Source organism: Lepisma saccharinum, chromosome 19, assembly GCF_977018435.1.
Source record: "Lepisma saccharinum chromosome 19, izLepSacc3.1, whole genome shotgun sequence".
Classification (NCBI taxonomy): domain Eukaryota; kingdom Metazoa; phylum Arthropoda; class Insecta; order Zygentoma; family Lepismatidae; genus Lepisma; species Lepisma saccharinum.
In genome coordinates, this window is record NC_139247.1 from 70698729 (window position 1) to 70713885 (window position 15157).

The following is a 15157-nucleotide window of genomic DNA, read 5'->3' on the forward strand; positions in this document are numbered from 1 at the left end:
ATTTACTTAAAGTTTCAGATACAATACTGAAAGACCATTTTATACTGAAACTGTAGCAACAACAAAACAAGACAATACAAGATGGCAGAGGAAAAGAAAGTTACACGTACATTCTTAGCGATTGTCGGAAACTGCGTTCTGACAAGACTATATCAACATTTACAGGCAGGTTATTATATAAATGAGGGAGCATGTAGTAAACAGACCGCTGTAGAAGAGAGAGCTTTGTAGCGGGAACGTGAAAGAGCTTTACGTTGCGGGTTGGCCGTGTGTATACTCGTACATAAAATTGGTTGACCAAGAATTCAGCTTTAATGCAAAAATGTCATGTCTGCTAGTTCGTCACGAGTGTGTGGTGACTGGATATTCAAAATAGACATATCTGTTTTATGGAGGCGTCTGAGAAAAGGTATTCTGTGGCACGCACCTCAAACTGACAATGTATTATTTCTTTTTAGACAACGTCCACTTTACAAGCAGATAGACTAGTCGGGACCGGACCTACAGTTCAAAGTGGGCCAGTTCGGTTGAAGAGAACGTTGTGATCTACCTTCATACTAGCCATCGAAGTTGCAGAGTTTGAATCCCGGCCTGCGTGTAACTGTTATTTGTGAGTGTCCATTGATGAATTTCATCTTATAGTTCACTCTTTTAACCGGCTTCCGTGGCGAAGTGATTAGCACAGCGCGCTACGACGCATAGAGTCCCGATTCGAATCGCGGCCTAGGCAAAGGTGGGTGAGAATATCCCTTCATCAATTTCATTATTATCATCACTTATCCTCATCTTGACGATTAGCCAAAAGTGGCATAAAAGCAAAGTAAAATAAAGAAAATCAATCAAATCGTCACTTCATCCTCACCGTCGCAATTAGCCAAAAGTGCCAGAATTCGAAAAGAAAATTTTAGGTGCGTAAGCACTTTGGCTTTGCACCCGTCACATCATAAGCCTATGCGCTTATCAAGAGACTCTAAATTAGGAATAAATGCCGCTTGGCTTTAGCTGTTCACATGGACTTCTTCTGTCGCTCCGATGTGAATTCTCCATAACAGTGAAGCATATTCATAAAAATACATTATTTCCTCTCTTCTGTAAATCTGATACATTGGAGTCCCTCTGGTTCTCACAAGACGATATATGCTCAAACACACACAAGTATTCATATATTGAGGTAGAACTTTGTACCCCCAATCGCTGCGTCACTGCATTTTAATAGGCTTTCCTAAAAATGCATTATATACCCCCGTGACGTATAGTCGACACGCTAGCTTTTTTTTAACGACCGGATGGTCCACGGAGCGCGCCACCAGCTGCAACAATTACATTCAACGCACAGTGTTGCCACACATCTATTCTCCACACTAGCATTAGCACCTTCCCACGGTCTCCACATTGAAGTTGCAAACTACGGCAGCAGCGTATCCGCAGTCATGTGACTGAGACGACTCCACGTGGAGTAGACGAGCAGAATGACACCTGCGCCCATTGGCTGAAGGTTGAGTGTGACGAAAACAACTCGTCCGCTGTTTAACTCCACCCACGTTCGTGGCGGCGGCTTCCTTCAGTTCTTGGACGTTAACGAAGTAAATGCGTGGACTTTAACAGCCATTGAGGGCCCTGCCCTACCTACCGACTGCCAGCCTAACTCCCACGTGATCCTACTCACTCACTCGCCCCAGGTGGGAGATCATCCAACCAGCTACGGGGTAACGTGTGGTCAGCACGACGAACCCCCAGTCGTTGCTTTAGTTTTCCGTGACAGAGTTAGGCTACTCATTCATAGCCCCCCATCCCCATATTCCTCTATGGTGGGTTGCCACCGGTCCCACACACAGGCCGAAATCTCAGGAGACTCGAACCTGGGCGCGTCCCGTAGCCGGAGTTCAAAGCATGACGGCTTATACCGCACGGCCAGGGTGCGAGACATACATCAAGGTAAAATATAGGTCAGAATGGTTAAATTAAGTCATATCGTGACACGGTAAATTCCTGAAAATGCCTCAGAAGTACAGTTCTGTAACTACAGATTTGCACATGCATAATTCCACCACCACAGCCACTTACCTGTTTATCGGTGTTCTCTTTGTTCTTGCTTCCACTGCCCGCAGTAATAAGCCGCTCACAGTAACAGCCCTCCAGTAACAGCACCCCGGACGGTCGACTGCATGTATCAGACTCGTAGTAAAACAGCAAGTTCTGAAACAACCAAGAAAAGTAGCAGAGTTAACTGATGTTCTCCTCCTCAAAGTCACTAACCAAGAAAATGCACTTAACAGGCACGGTTAATATAAAACAAGTTAGACTTATGTAGCCGCGGTCTGCAGCATCGGTACTCATCAGAATATTGGTACATCCCCCAGGCTTATTAGTTATAGATTTCTAACGAATTACTAATGAGGAAAATTTGTATATTCTATCACTTACTGTCGAGCCCAATTTCATTATACAAAATTTCATCTTTGTAGCATTTACAGTTTCCTAGATAGGCACAAGTAAATACCTCGTGTTTTATTAAAATTATTATCTTATTACGTGATTCAGTGATTAGCACAGCGCGCTACAACACCAGGGGTACCAGGTTCGAATCCGGGCCCTGGGCATGAGTATTCTTTGTGAGTGTCCCTTCGTCAATTTCGGCGTATCACCACTCTCCCTCATCTAAGAGTGGAAGGAAAGCGAAGTGAAGTAAACCAGATCAATCAATTAACTATCGATATTTTAGCCACAAAATATAATGTATTTATATCTTATTTGTTACGGAAAGGTCACCCAAATAACATTTTCTTACCCTTTAATGATAGTCCCCCCCCCCCCAAATTGCGATAACAAAATCCCACTATACCAGCACCTGGTTTTCTATAAGTTCATGAAACAAAACTTTATATGTAAAAGAAAGTAAAGTGCTCCCCTGTGCTTTCCACCACGCCATGAAGACGTATAGGGGGTGTGGGGTTAGGGCCACACACTTTCTTGATCTGGGTCGAGATCAGCACCCCGCCCCTGGCCGCATTTACCCACCACAGTTTCCTCCAGAGCCGCTTGAACAAGTTGAAAAAGTCCCGGTTTTCCCCCGCCGGGATCGAACCCGGGTCTCTCGCATGGTAGTCAAACGCCCTTACGACCGAGCTACCGTGGCAAACTTTATACGTACATGTTGAAAATGCTAGGTATATTAATTATATCATGTATGGCCACATTGACGAAACTTGACTTTTATATGCTGATGACCTACAAGTTTTGGGGAAATTAAAAGTGTTTTAAAGTTAGAAAATGATCCTCAGACATTGGTAGTATAGTGTGAAAACAATGGAATACTAATTAATCTTACGTACAAGAAAAACACAGCTTGTTGCTTCCGATTGCGGACATTCCACGAAAAGTGACTCTACTCCATGTTAATAACAAAATGAAGTAATATGAAAATTATTGTTTTTAATTTCATTAAGGTTTACATGTTTGTGAATGCATATAATTTGCACGGTTCTCCAACGAAACCATCTGCAGCCTATATGCTTCACAGACAAATGAAGCCAAAATTTGCTAAATTTTTAAAGCGTCACAGACGTAACACATTTTCCGTCTTGCTTTTCATGCATTCGGGCTGTCATCTTACTCAAGTATCTCATTTCCTATCAGACAGCACAAGGTACATTGTAATTGCATGAAATAAGTTCATTATGAATTTGTTATTCCAATCTAATGTCTATAACCTGAAATTTTGAGTGTAAAATGTCACACACGTAACGCTGGAATGCCCCATTGTTTTAACACCATTAAGCCTTGTTTCCATGATATGAAAAACTCAATATGCTGACCAAGGCAGAAATTTATTTTATTAAAAAACAAACTAAACGTAACGTTTCAACCTTCTAGCAAGGTCTTCTTCAGACTCTGCACCAAGTACTATAATATCTGAAGAAGACCTTGCTAGAAGGTTGAAACGTTACGTTTAGTTAAGTTTTATAATAAAATAAATTTTTGCCTTGGTCAGCATATTGAGTTTTTCCCATTGTTTTATTAAACTTCATAAGGTTCTACTGTGTTAGGACATAGATACGCTTTCGTGTCAGGTGCCCAAGTGGCACACAAGCGACATGTGCAGCGTGTCACTTCGATGCGAAAGTTCCACTTATCTCTAAAGGTTAGTTTCCAAGTGACGTGTCGCTTGTTACTTCAATTTAACGTAAAATATCCATAAGTATCCGGGCTCCAACTTTCTGTCTGAAAAACCTGTGCGTGGATTTACGAAGCACTTTACCCCGCTTCTTAATCCGAGTAACTTCTGAATATGCAAGCGCCGGGAGTTAATCTCTTGGATTCATTACAACGTCATTTTCCGAGCCCTTGATTACCAGGTATTCAACCACCGCGATCGAAGCATCGCAAAGAAGGCGCAGCGTCGTGGCACAGCAGCCGGTCGCCATGGCAACGGGAAGCACAAAAATAACCCAGGAAGCATGCATGCATGCATGTGCAGAGGAGAGCTGCTGAGCGAGAAACAGGGAAATGAGTTTCTCTCCGCATAAAAATCACATCAAAGGGTGGCCAAGATAATGTGGGAAAGCAATTCCATCTGGAGAGAGACAAAAAGGGTCGAGTACGAGAAGTGGAAAAATAAGTGTTTCCGCAATATCACTGAGAGCTCTTTCCTTTTTTTGGTTTTATTTTCAACGTGCTTCTGCTTGTCTACAGATAATATAAACCAATTTGTTCATTGGCTACACTGTTATCAGAATCCATTAGTTTATATCCAATGTTAAAATGCAAAGGCACTTTTACAAAACAGAATAGCCCTTTCCGTACTTATCGCACGCGAGTGGGATGAATTCTTTCTGCCGACGACAGGGGTGAACGCAGAAAAAACGTCATCAGGACAAATCCGGAAAATTGTTAAGAAAAAATAAAATAATTCGCGAAATAGGATCAGCTCACGATAAGCGGGCTTCCCCGACGCTGTAATGAGAGAAGGGTTCCTCTGGTCATTACGGTCACCTGACCTCAATCCCACGACGGATTTTGAAATCTTAGATAAATGCTGTGCAAATCTGAGACCTGAAACGTGTCCGGGAAAGGATAAACACTGGAATAACTGTTCTGGATCCTCACACTTGGAAGAGAATTCACAGAAACATGTTGAAACGTGTGATGATGTGTGCTGAGACTGTTGGCGGGCACGTCGAGAACGTTTTACCATTTCTTACATTGGTTCAATACTTTTTGGGGACCCTATACAAACATTATCGTTAAGTAAACCCGTCTTAAACATTTCTTCGATCTAAGTTTAATGAACAAGAGGTCTGGACAAGATTTCTACTTTTTTAAATAATAATAAAGTCGGCTGTAAATGTTCATTACAGACAATAGCATATTTTAGATGTTGTTCTATATTTAAAATTCCAATTAATGAGCATGACGTTTCAGCTCCAATAATTATGAGGTGACCACAGAAAGAATTAGGTTAATGAGAGCCTTTTGTCTTTGAACCGCCAACCGCCCTCTGATGCGAGCTATTAGGTTAAATTATTAATTAGAATGAAGTCGAATCCTCAAAAGTTATCCGTGGAAGTTGCAAAACAACGGAAACATTTCAGGAACTCTCAGAAATTTCTGATACTATTTATAAAGTTCATGCCTAGGTCATAGCGAGAACGTATTGAGATTAATACGAGGGTAAATCGCAGTTGTGAGATACCTTACAATGGTAATTAGTAGTTCGAAAAGTGTCAGTAGATGGCAGTATAATACAGCTGTAAATAAAATGGCGCCATCTACGGTCATGGGGAGATTTCAAATTAGATTAATACGAGGGTAAATTAATAGTTATGGGATAGCTTACAATGGTAATTAGTAGTTCGAAAAGTGTCAGTAATGGCAGAATAATACAGCTGTAAATAAAATGGCGCCATCTAGGATCATGGGGAGATTTCAAATTAGATTAATACGAGGGTAAATTAATAGTTATGGGATAGCTTACAATGGTAATTAGTAGTTCGAAAAGTGTCAGTAGATGGCAGTATAATACAGCTATAAATAAAATGGCGCCATCTACGGTCATGGGGAGATTTCAAATTAGATTAATACGAGGGTAAATTAATAGTTATGGGATAGCTTACAATGGTAATTAGTAGTTCGAAAAGTATCAGTAGATGGCAGTATAATACAGCCCAATGCTCAACAACCAGCGAATCTTTGGTTATGGTGAGAATTTAAATTAGATTAAATTAGGATAGTTCGTAACCGTAGTTCTCAGTTTCGAAAAGTGTCCATAGATGGTTAGGTCAGGTAGCAGACCTACACTCTGTTTCGGGAATCTGAGGAGCAAGGCCGGCCAGTACGGTAGAGAAGGGGAGAAAGCGAGCGGACGGAGCAAATCCGCTAGCTGCAGCCACGTTTCCCCTTCATGCGCCCGCTCGCCTCTCTCGAGTCACTACTGGCGCAGAGACTTGTTTCAGTTCGTTTGCTCCAGTGATTCCCATTAAAGAATGTAGATATTTCCATGCGCAGGTCAGTATCCTTGGTAGAGAAGTGAGTACAGGAAATGTAGATTACTTTGAAAAGTTGTAAATTTATTTTGTAAAGTAAATTATTTTATAAAAAAGAGAAAATGCACAATGTGTACAATTTTTGACCCGATCCTCTTAGATGAGAACATACACAATGAAAAAATCTCAAAATCTTCGGTCATAAGACAGTGAGTAACAACATCAATATGTCAAAAGGCTCCCATAACATCACGAAAACCCATGTTCTCTTGCTGTCAGAACACACACACTTCAAACGCTTCCTAGTGCTTGTCCGACGTTGCAATATCATATAGCGATGCGACTACGATCAATATGACGTAAACCAAATAGAAATCGTAACTGCTACGCAAAACAAACACCCAACTACCGCAGCGTGCAAAAACAAACTAGCCGATGACGCTTTGAAGTTCATATAAAGTGTGCGAAATATGGTGTATTGCAGCTAGTCAAAATTACTTTAATAATACCACACAAAAAGCAGTGTAATAGTATTGCTGTGTGTGCGTATGGAGAGAACAAATATGTTCATATGCTCAATTACGCTAAAACAAAAAATGTCATATTAAGTAATAGAGAAGGGAGCTTAATATGTTGATTTACACAGACAATATTAATTAACTAATCAATTCCAATGTTGACATTGGTAGTGGTAGTGGAAATTGTTTTTAGATAAAAATTCACGAACTATAAAACTTACCTCATACTAAACTGGAGGATATTAAAATTAACCAAACTTGCTGTGGACTTAATGTACCCGTCCCTAAATTAATAACCACATCAAAAAGTCGTTTTAATGTACTTGCTGTAGTTATTGCCCAGAAATGTTCAACAGAGCAAATATCGCTTCTTAGAATAACATGATTTCATTGATTTGGTTTACTTTTCTGCCACTTTTGGCTAATCGCGTCGATAATGATGGGTGATGATATGATGAAATTGATCAAGCCCAGGCAGAGATTCGAACCCGGGACCCCCGAGTAGATCAATGTGAGTAGGTCCTGGTGGGTTGTAGAATTACTGAAACACTTGCTGAAATTCCTATAATGTATGCAATTTATAGGAGGACATCCTTGTATGATACAGTTGTTTCATTGTTTTGGTTCTGCTGCAGAAAGTGTTATGAAAAAATAGGAATTGTAGGGCGTTTTTTTAATGATATAAAAACGCTAGCCAACCTTCGTGACGGAGAGTGGTTAACGCAACGCCGTGAAGCTAGAGGTCCCGGGTTCGAATCCCGACTTGGGCATGGGTGTTTCTGTGAGTGTCCCTTCATTAATTTGATCATATCGTCACTCATCGCCATCTTCGCAAATTAGCCAAAAGTGGCAAAAAAAGCGAAGTAAAATAAAGCAAATCAATCAATCATCACTCGTACGGGGTGTAAGGACTGGCCCTTTCCGAAAACACCCAAATGTCAACTTCCCTTCCACGTAGATTACCCTGGACTGCATTTTGCAGACTAGCGAAGCTTTGGCGTCTGGACTCAAGGCTAGAATAATAGTCCGTGGAGCTGGTATTGTTTGCTGTCCTTGCGTGTTTATAATTGTCCTGTCGTGCATTTCATCTTATCGTATCGTACCTTCAGTTACCTGAAGGCTGTAAAGACCGGCTCGCCTCCTTGGGTAACATACTCTTGGTACGGGGATCGATTTTCTACGGTGTGTAAGCTCGATATTATTCACACACATATGAGAAATAATGGTGAGCCTCCATAGCTTCAGCTGCGAGAGGTGAAAACACAACCTTAAAATAACTTTAAAGGACTCGCACACTCAAATGCATTGTACATCGTCATGGTTGGACCCGGCACATATTTGGATATGGAAGTAAGGATTGTTAGCCGTCTCAGCGATAGACGTGAATCTCCTCGGAACTCTCGACATAATCCCCAGTACCTGCTTCACCAACGACTCTAGATCGGATTCCCCCCTTCACTCTTTTCCCCCAACTATTTATTCTCCTCTCTTTCCACATAACAATCCCAGTTATTCAGGTGTTATTCCTGCTTATCCTCTTCACTAAATCCAACTTGGCTGTAAATTACATCAGCATTCCATTAATATTCCCTGACTGGACTGATTGCTAACTGTCTGGGAGTAATGGCATCTCTTATATAACTAACTTTCCTCTTCCTGATTTTCAATGATTATCCTTCCTTTCTTTTTATACATAATTATCAACTCTTTACGTTATCACCAGGGAATTTTTTTTAACATTTTGCTCTATTGATAAGATGAAGACTGAATATACAGGGTGGCTCAAAAATTCACAATTCCATTTCTCGTGAAATTCTAGCCTGATTTGATATATCATATCAGCCCATTCCCATTTAAAATTCTGAAGTTGAATTCAAGATGGCGGACATCAAGATGGCCGCCAACCGTGCAGGTGGCGTCAATGTGGTTCCCCTTGGCCTGGCAACAATTGGTCATCGCCATTTCCACGTTGCGCGCTGCAGTGGTCTTGTGCCAGGGGTGTTAAGTGTCTTTTTGAGCCACCCTGTGTAATTCAGGACAATTGCGGGAACGTAAAATCTGGTTTCCACTGTAATAGCCTATCGTTCAATTGTTCGGTCATCGAACACACAATAAAGTAAGGGCCATCAACGCAGCATGTTTATCTACTGTTTTGAATCGGTGTGAAAGATTTCATTTGTTTCTGCGTGTTTTAGAACTGAATCACACTGCTTCTACTTCAAGGTGCGAGATCTCTCGCAGCATCCCGAATCTAAAATCTCCCTTTTAGCATCCTAGAGGATGCGGGTCAGCGATGATGGAGAGAGTCACGGATGCCGTGTCTTAATCTCAAGTCAGGAGTGGTTCCCTAGGGAAGCAGCCCGACCCCGACAGGAGAGAGAGTCATGGTCCAGAAATAGCAGCATCCCGAAGTCGACCGTGATCCAGAAAACGATTGCATCTGGGTTGATTCACGGCAGGCAATAACCCGAGGGGAAGGGACCGGTGGGAGATGTAAAAACTAATTCAGACTCCGAGACTTCGCCGGTCTTCGTTTTATGACGACCACATTTTCCTTCCGTCTTTTACATCTTCCTTTAATTGCATTTCGTCATGAGGAGCAGCAAGAGTTATGGCGAATAACCAGCTCGCGTTAAACCCCTTTGTGCGCCGTCCTTTAGCGCTAATGGCTTCCGCTGGCCGTCAGGAATTTTCATGAAAAATATCTCGAGTTGTTGGCGTCCGTAATATTATTTTCATTGCCTTGACAATTGTTCCTTTCCTTGCATTTGTTTTCAAGTGATTTGAATAAGTGTGCATTGAAACGTTATCTAACGTTACTTTTACGTGCACTGGGTACATTGAAGGTTTTGCCTGAGTTTTTAAAACTAGTTACTACCAGGGGAAACGACGATACGCAGTCTACGATCCCCCAAGAAAAGGAGGTAAAAGTTATGTATAATTGAGGCACTTTCCCACGGACAAGAAAGGTCAAATATAAATTGACAAACGTTGGTCGACCTTCGATCTCGTCACCGAAGTTCACGGTTTCGAGTCTATACCTGGGCACCTCCCTTCCACGTAGCACACCATGGACAGTATTTTGCAGATTAGCAAGACTCACAGCCAATACAGGGAGAGTCAAAAGTCAGGTTACATAGGAAGTTTCTGACTGTGAGTGAAGGAAGATGCTGACAAAAGACGAAAGGGTGGAGGTGATATTCGTGAGTGGCCACCGCGGTCTACAGACCTGGCACCAATGAATTTTTCCTTTGGGGTTACGGCCCGTTTCGCCTTATCTTGTTTCGCCTTAGAAAGTTAGTGTTACATAAATCACGCGAAATTGTATTGGGGAAGGTGAAAACGCAATAAGGCGAAACGGGAGGACACGATTTAAAGGCACTCGTCCACTCAGTTAAGATACAGAACATGCAGCATCTGAAGCAACGCATTGTCTGATGTGAAGACATGATTATGCCGGACGTTCTGCAAAAGGTTCTGAAGAACTGGAAACTTCGCGTACACAAATGCATTGATGTTCAAAGTGCGCACATTGAAGATATACTATAAAGCCCTATGTGACGTGACTTTTGACTCACCCTGTAGAATCCTCTGTGGGGCTTGATAGATATACTGTCCGTGCAGGGCCGGATTAAGAAATTGGGCCTAATGCTTGAAATCTTCGGTGAACAATAAACACAACGACGTTATAGTTACGTCACAGCGCAAAGAATAATAGTAACTGTATAATAAGTAACGCTGTGTCTAGGCGTCCGAAATTGGGGCTCCAAAGTTCATTCTAAGATTTATTTTCAGGTTAATATAGCAAAAGAAAACTGTTCAGCTTTCGGAAAATTCTCGTCTGTTTTCATCTGGGTCTATATCAAGAATGGGCCTAACGCTGCAGCATCAATAGCACCCACCTTATTCCGACCCTGTGTTCGTGTGTGTTTGTGTTTGTCATTTCATCCATTTCTTCTTAACACCATCTTCGTAATTAGACAAAAGTTGAACGTGAAATAAAAGAAATCAAACCAATCAATCAATCAATCAAACCCTACCTGGGCGTGTTCTTGTGAATGTCCCTTCATCAACTTCAGCATATCAACTACTCATCCTCATTGTCACGACTAGCCAAAAGTTGCAGAAAAGCAACACAAAATAGCAAAAATATAAACAAATACATTGTCACGTGTATGCTGATTATGTCTAACTTGGGCAGGCAAGGTGGGGCATTTGCCTCCCATTCCGTAAAATCTTTAGGTTGTGTTTAAAATTTACATGGGTGTTCTGTAAACCTCCTGGAACCTGACCTGATGTTCACGTTTTGTCTCCCCCCCCTCCCAGTTATACCCCAACTTACGTTCCTGTATAAAATTAAAAATTCCAATTTTGTGATAACAGGCGAAGCAAAAGAAACCAACTACCAAACAATCCATTTTTTTATGGTAGGAGAGTATCCACGTATATCAGAGGCGTCAGAAGCGTCTCCTGAACGCATGCTGCGCATGCGTCAATTGTGGGAAAAAAGACAGCTTGCCCTGCGACGAGATTACTGAGCATTTCTACATTCTAATTTCTTCATATAGGTGAAGTATTTATTTTACACGAGAGCGCTCAACTAAGCTTATATTACATTTCTTGGATCTGAAGTGATAATTATTTTCCCACAATTGACGCATGCGTCACTTCAGATCCAAGAAATGTAATATAAGCTTAGTTGAGCACTCTCGTGTAAAATAAATACTTCTCCTATATGAAGAAATTAGAATGTAGAAATGCTCAGTAATCTCGTCGCAGAGCAAGCTGTCTTTTTTCCCACAATTGACGCATGCGCAGCATGCGTTCAGGAGACGCTTCTGACGTATTTCTTTTCGTGATCGAAATTGGCAATGTTGAACTTCTATAAAAAGTCTCCGAGTGTGAGTGACAATCACAGGCGTGCGCAGAGGACAGCTGATGGGGCTAAATTTCACTTGAAACTATAAAAAATATATTTTTTTAAAAAAAAAAAGCAGTGAAAACTCTGGTAAAAACCGAAGTGGTAAATGCAATCCAACCTTCAAATGACCTCCCATTAACATTTTTTTTTTGAACATCTATTAAGCTGGGTAAACATTGTAAATACAAAATATTTTATTGTATGTCCCAATCGCCTTAAAATTCAGCCGCACCCCGGGAAAAAAATCCTGCGTATGCTAGTGATGACAATGGTTCAATAATAGCGTGAAATGTTAATTAGACATTATCCATTGTCTAGTGCTTTAACTATACTAATTCTTACGCCACGATTCGAGAGAACACGAAGTGAGTAGTTCATTAGCGCACCAGATATGAAATAAAATCACAGGTCCCCATCACCGACAAAAATAAATTCGTTCGCCTGAAGAGAGAAGTACTCCGGTTTTTAAAGGTAACGCTAGATTGAGGGTAGTTAAAAGGACTACACAATGGATGGGTTCATTTGGTTTATTTAACTTGATGTGATATGATGAAATTGATGAATTGGACACTCGCAAACATCCATGCCCAGGCCGGGATTCGAACCCGGGACCCCACTTGACACTAATGCTTTTCTTCAACGAAGAAATGTTTCACGTTACATTAAAATGCACTCTCAACGCAGAATGTTTCCTATCGCGTCCAATGGCCTATTGTAATAAACACTGCCACTTAACATTATTTCTAACATAATGAACACTTCAACATCGAGTTCATAACTTGCAAACGATACAAGATATCAAACAAACAATTACAATTTTGAATTCCTGAGCTCACGCTAGTGTAATTTGATATGCTACATGCCCCCTTCCCATTTGAAATTTCGAACGTGCGTTCAAGACGGCGGCCATTGTCACCATGTACCCTACAAGGTTTCATAATAAAAGGGTGTCCAGAGACTTTTTACTCACCTTGTATTTCATATTACGCAACAATGCCGTTGATATCGAGTTTCTAACTCCACTTTATAAACAGATAGGCTAATCGGGACCTACAGTTTAAAGTAAGATCGCAACCACTATGTGCCCCCACCGGGTATCGAACCCTGGACCTCTCTATTACAATGCAACGTCGTATTCACTACGCCAATTGAAGAGGCACTTGCATTTTAATGTGTTTATACTTTTTCATCTCAAGATTTTTACACATCCAGGTACAGAATTAACTTTTTGAAGAGAAAAGTAATACCTTCTGACTGAACTTACCCCCTTTTGATATTATTTTTCTTACATCATAATAGGATCGTAACCAATAAGCTGTTTACCCCGTTCATGCATGGCAGCACATCACATTAAAATTTGCGAAACGGGTTTCGAAAACATTCACCATCTTCACGTCCTTCTCATTTTCTAAGAAAACCTTTTCGGGAGATAAAATCTGTTTGTTGCACGGATCTCTCTTCCTATCGCTATGGAAACGGGAAGGTTTGCAAAGGAAGGATGCACTATCAATGACGTCATTAGAAGATGCTGATGTATGAAGAAACCTACGGAGATTGTCCCGTGGAGAGATCGTATCCATCGTAGGAAGTTTTTGAATTAAGTTCCCTTATCTAAACAGTGTTGTAAATAAAAGCAATGCGGCATTCGAACAGAACTAGCAAACCCTACTTCATTGCAAGATAAGCAGACATTCGTGGTAGAGTGGTTAGCACAGAGCATAGTAATGACAGAGGTCACAGGTTTGAATCCTGACCTGGGTAAGGGCATGGGAATCACTCATTCTAATCGTGGCGATTAGCCAAAAGGGATAGAAAAGAGACGTAAATTAATCTAATTCAATCAATCAAAGCAAGATGGAGAAATTCTGCAAACAGTATTACAGATTTTCCACAAGAAGGTGGTGTGCTTTCTTGCTTTTCAAATGCGAAAACTACTCAGAGTAAAGGGCCAAGGGACAAGTCACACGGGTCCCTTCAGTCTCTAAGCAAGCATTCACCACGCATGCGCGAACAACAGACCGAGGCGACACGATGCAAGTATTGAGAAAACGTTCCAGTACGAGCGGCACGACACGCGACACGTGCAGCTTGTCGTGTTGCTTCAGTTCGAAAGGTTACATTGTGTCGCTTCAGACTGAAATCTCGCTCAGAGCAAAGCGACAAGCCACACGACACCTTGGGTCTGGAGGGTTTTTGAAATATTTTTTTAAGTCCGCTTTGTGCACAGATAGGCTAATCGGGAGTGGACCTACCGTTCGAACTGGAATCTGAATCACTATGTGCCTCTATCCGGTTTCGAACCCGGGACATCTTATTTACAAGGCGACGACGTTACCACTACGCCATAGGGCTTTTAGTCTTGAAGCACGCAATCACCGTGCATGCGCGAACAACAGACCGAGACGACACGTGTAGCTTGTGTTGTTGCTCTGGTTCGAAAGGTTGCATTTGTTATTGAGAATTGCTTCCATACGACACGTGTCGCTTGTTGCTTCAGCCTGGAATCTCCGTAAGTGTAAGTCTACAACAATAAATATTAAATAATTCTGGAAGCTTTCCTATTGGCGAATGATGATGAGGTTTTCTCGGCATATCAACCAGGCGAACTGATTGAACAGAAAACCTCTTCACCATTCGCCAATAGGAAAGGTTCAAAAATTATTGTTGTAGGTTTACACTGGTTGATATCCCGAAAAAAACTCATCAAAAATATTAATTGGTAAAACTATCAAAGCCGGGAATCCTCTGTAACTCGTTTATTCTGTAATTGTTTACATTCCTACTTACTTATTCTGCATTGCGAAAGATTGTTTAACAAGGGATTTCGCTCTTTTTAACGAAATTAGTATCTATTGTCGACATATCGAGTAATTATTGTTCGTTCTTTTCTCGCTTCCTGAACACGCAAAATGGCGGGCAAATCTTCACTAGCGTTGTGATTCAAACGGCAAAGCAGTGTTTCAACCTTCTTACCAGAAACATTCCAGCATAGCCCCGAAAACCATTCCCGAATAGCCCCAAAAACCATTCACGATAGCCCCACCCACCATCACGGTAAGGTTGCTTTAGGTTGGGCAATGTAGTGAAAAAACTGTGTGTTTGGAAAACACTTACCGGGGACTACGTCATCAGATGCTCGCAACATCCGGTTCAAGTACATGGATGGAAATGCAAGCAACAGCTTTCGTCGATGGAAGCGGCCCCGGCGCCCACCCAGCGTCGAATAACATGGGTAC

The 15157-nt window shown here is 41.5% G+C and overlaps 1 protein-coding gene across 1 annotated transcript in view; it reads right to left on the minus strand.

The window, feature by feature from the left end:
• LOC146003054 (ras-specific guanine nucleotide-releasing factor 1-like) overlaps positions 1-15157 on the minus strand; it is a 501359-nt gene that overhangs the window by 359969 nt on the left and 126233 nt on the right. Inside the window, exon 2 of the mRNA XM_083141219.1 lies at positions 2065-2196. Coding sequence (XP_082997345.1) covers positions 2065-2196 — 132 coding nt within the window. The remainder of the gene's footprint in view (positions 1-2064; positions 2197-15157) is intronic.